The sequence below is a fragment of the Malurus melanocephalus genome, unplaced genomic scaffold, assembly GCF_030028575.1.
Source record: "Malurus melanocephalus ecotype Western Australia unplaced genomic scaffold, MMel_1.1 scaffold_407, whole genome shotgun sequence".
Lineage (NCBI taxonomy): Eukaryota > Metazoa > Chordata > Aves > Passeriformes > Maluridae > Malurus > Malurus melanocephalus.
Genome location: NW_026623639.1, coordinates 537,362 through 538,994, shown reverse-complemented (window position 1 = coordinate 538,994; position 1,633 = coordinate 537,362). Strand labels below are relative to the sequence as shown.

At 59.2% G+C, this 1,633-nt stretch overlaps 1 protein-coding gene across 1 annotated transcript in view; it reads right to left on the bottom strand.

Moving 5' to 3' along the window:
• The window catches only part of RIPOR3 (RIPOR family member 3), a 44,511-nt gene that overhangs the window by 2,924 nt on the left and 39,954 nt on the right, over nucleotides 1–1,633 (bottom strand). Inside the window, exons 17-18 of the mRNA XM_057379471.1 lie at nucleotides 1,384–1,542; nucleotides 446–651 (exon numbers count right to left, since the gene is read on the bottom strand). Of these exons, the coding sequence (XP_057235454.1) occupies nucleotides 446–651; nucleotides 1,384–1,542 (365 nt within the window). The remainder of the gene's footprint in view (nucleotides 1–445; nucleotides 652–1,383; nucleotides 1,543–1,633) is intronic.

Sequence of the window (1,633 nt, the reverse complement as noted above, 5' to 3'; positions counted from 1 at the left end):
CTCTCCCCATCCCCGGTACCACACTCATCCTCTCCCCATCCCGGGTACCACACTCATCCTCTCCCCATCCCGGGTACCGCACTCATCCTCTCCCCCATCCCGGGTACCGCACTCATCCTCTTCCCCCATCCCGGGTACCACACTCATCCTCTTCCCCCATCCCGGGTACCACACTCATCCTCTCTCCCCATCCCGGGGTACCGCACCCACCCTCTCCCCATCCCGGTACCGCACTCATCCTCTCTCCCAATCCCGGGTACCACACTCATCCTCTCCCCCCATCCCGGTACCGCACTCATCCTCTCCCCATCCCGGGTACCGCACTCATCCTCTCCCCATCCCGGGTACCGCACTCACCCTCACCCCATCCCGGTACCGCACCCACCCTCTCCCCATCCCGGGTACCACACTCATCCTCTCTCCCAATCCCGGGTACCGCACTCACCCTCTCCCGCAGGCTGCGGCCGCTCCCCGCCCAGCGGTTCAGACACGCCGTGGCCGCTTTGCTCACGCGGTGGTTCTCGTCCAGCTGCAGCAGCCCCAGCAGGCGCAGGGTTTGCGGCAGCGGCTGCAGCTTCGYCAGCCTCTTCCCCTTCAGCTTCTTGAGCGTTTTCAGCCTGCCCGGGCACTGCAGCTCCTCGATCAGCATCACTGCGGGGGAAGGAAGGAGCCGCCTCACTCCCCGCACAGCAAACACCCCGCAGCCGCTGCCAGCCCGGGGATCCCGGCCGGTGACAGCCCGAGGTGGCACAGCAGGACTGCCTTCCATCCCTGTCCCTGTCCCTATCCGTGTCCCTGTCCCCAGGCTGGGGCAGCAGAGCCCTCAGTGCCCCTCCACAGCACCCATCTGCCCCAACTCAAGCCTAAAGATGCAGCCAATATCGGGACTACTTYAAAAAGAATTCATTTTAAATACAGAGAAAGCTTTGAAGTGCTTTCAGATTTGACAGGACTCCAGGGAGGCACGGGCTACCTCAGGCTACAAAACGCACGTTAGTAACCCCTGAAATTTTATTGCTATTTTCTGTGTGGGTTCCAGCTGCAATAGTGAACCAAAGGCACAGACTGCAGGCAGTCCTTGGATCCAGCTGGAGGCTGCTCCTRACTCTGTGTCTGTTTTAACTTCGGGATATCCCAGAACCCACTTTGCAGGGCACTTAAGATAAGCCCATCCTTCACACGGCGYTTGTTTGCACATGGTCAGATACGGGAGTCAAGCGTGGTTTTCCTGTTCTGATTAAAACTACATGGTCATAAGAGGRATTAAAATGGAAACAAATTGTCAGCGCAAGGGTTGGGCTGTTTCCTGCTCTGGAATTGCACCGAGAGGGAACCTGGCAGGCCCCAGCCCTGCAGGAGGAGCCAAGATCCTTCTTTTTTTACCTTCTTTGGCCAGCTTTGCCAAATGTTTCTCCAGGCTGGCGATGTGGTGYCTGTCCAGGTATCGATAAAACTGGAACAGAGTGATCGGCTCCGTTTGGAAACGCGGGGAGGGGAGCAGCCCCTCGCAGGTGAGGATCTGCTCCAGCAGCCTCTGCAGCACTGCAGGGACAGGAGAAGGACAAGAGGAAACGGGGAGAGGGACAAAGGGGAAACGGGGAGAGGGACAACGGGGAAACGGGGAGAGGGACAA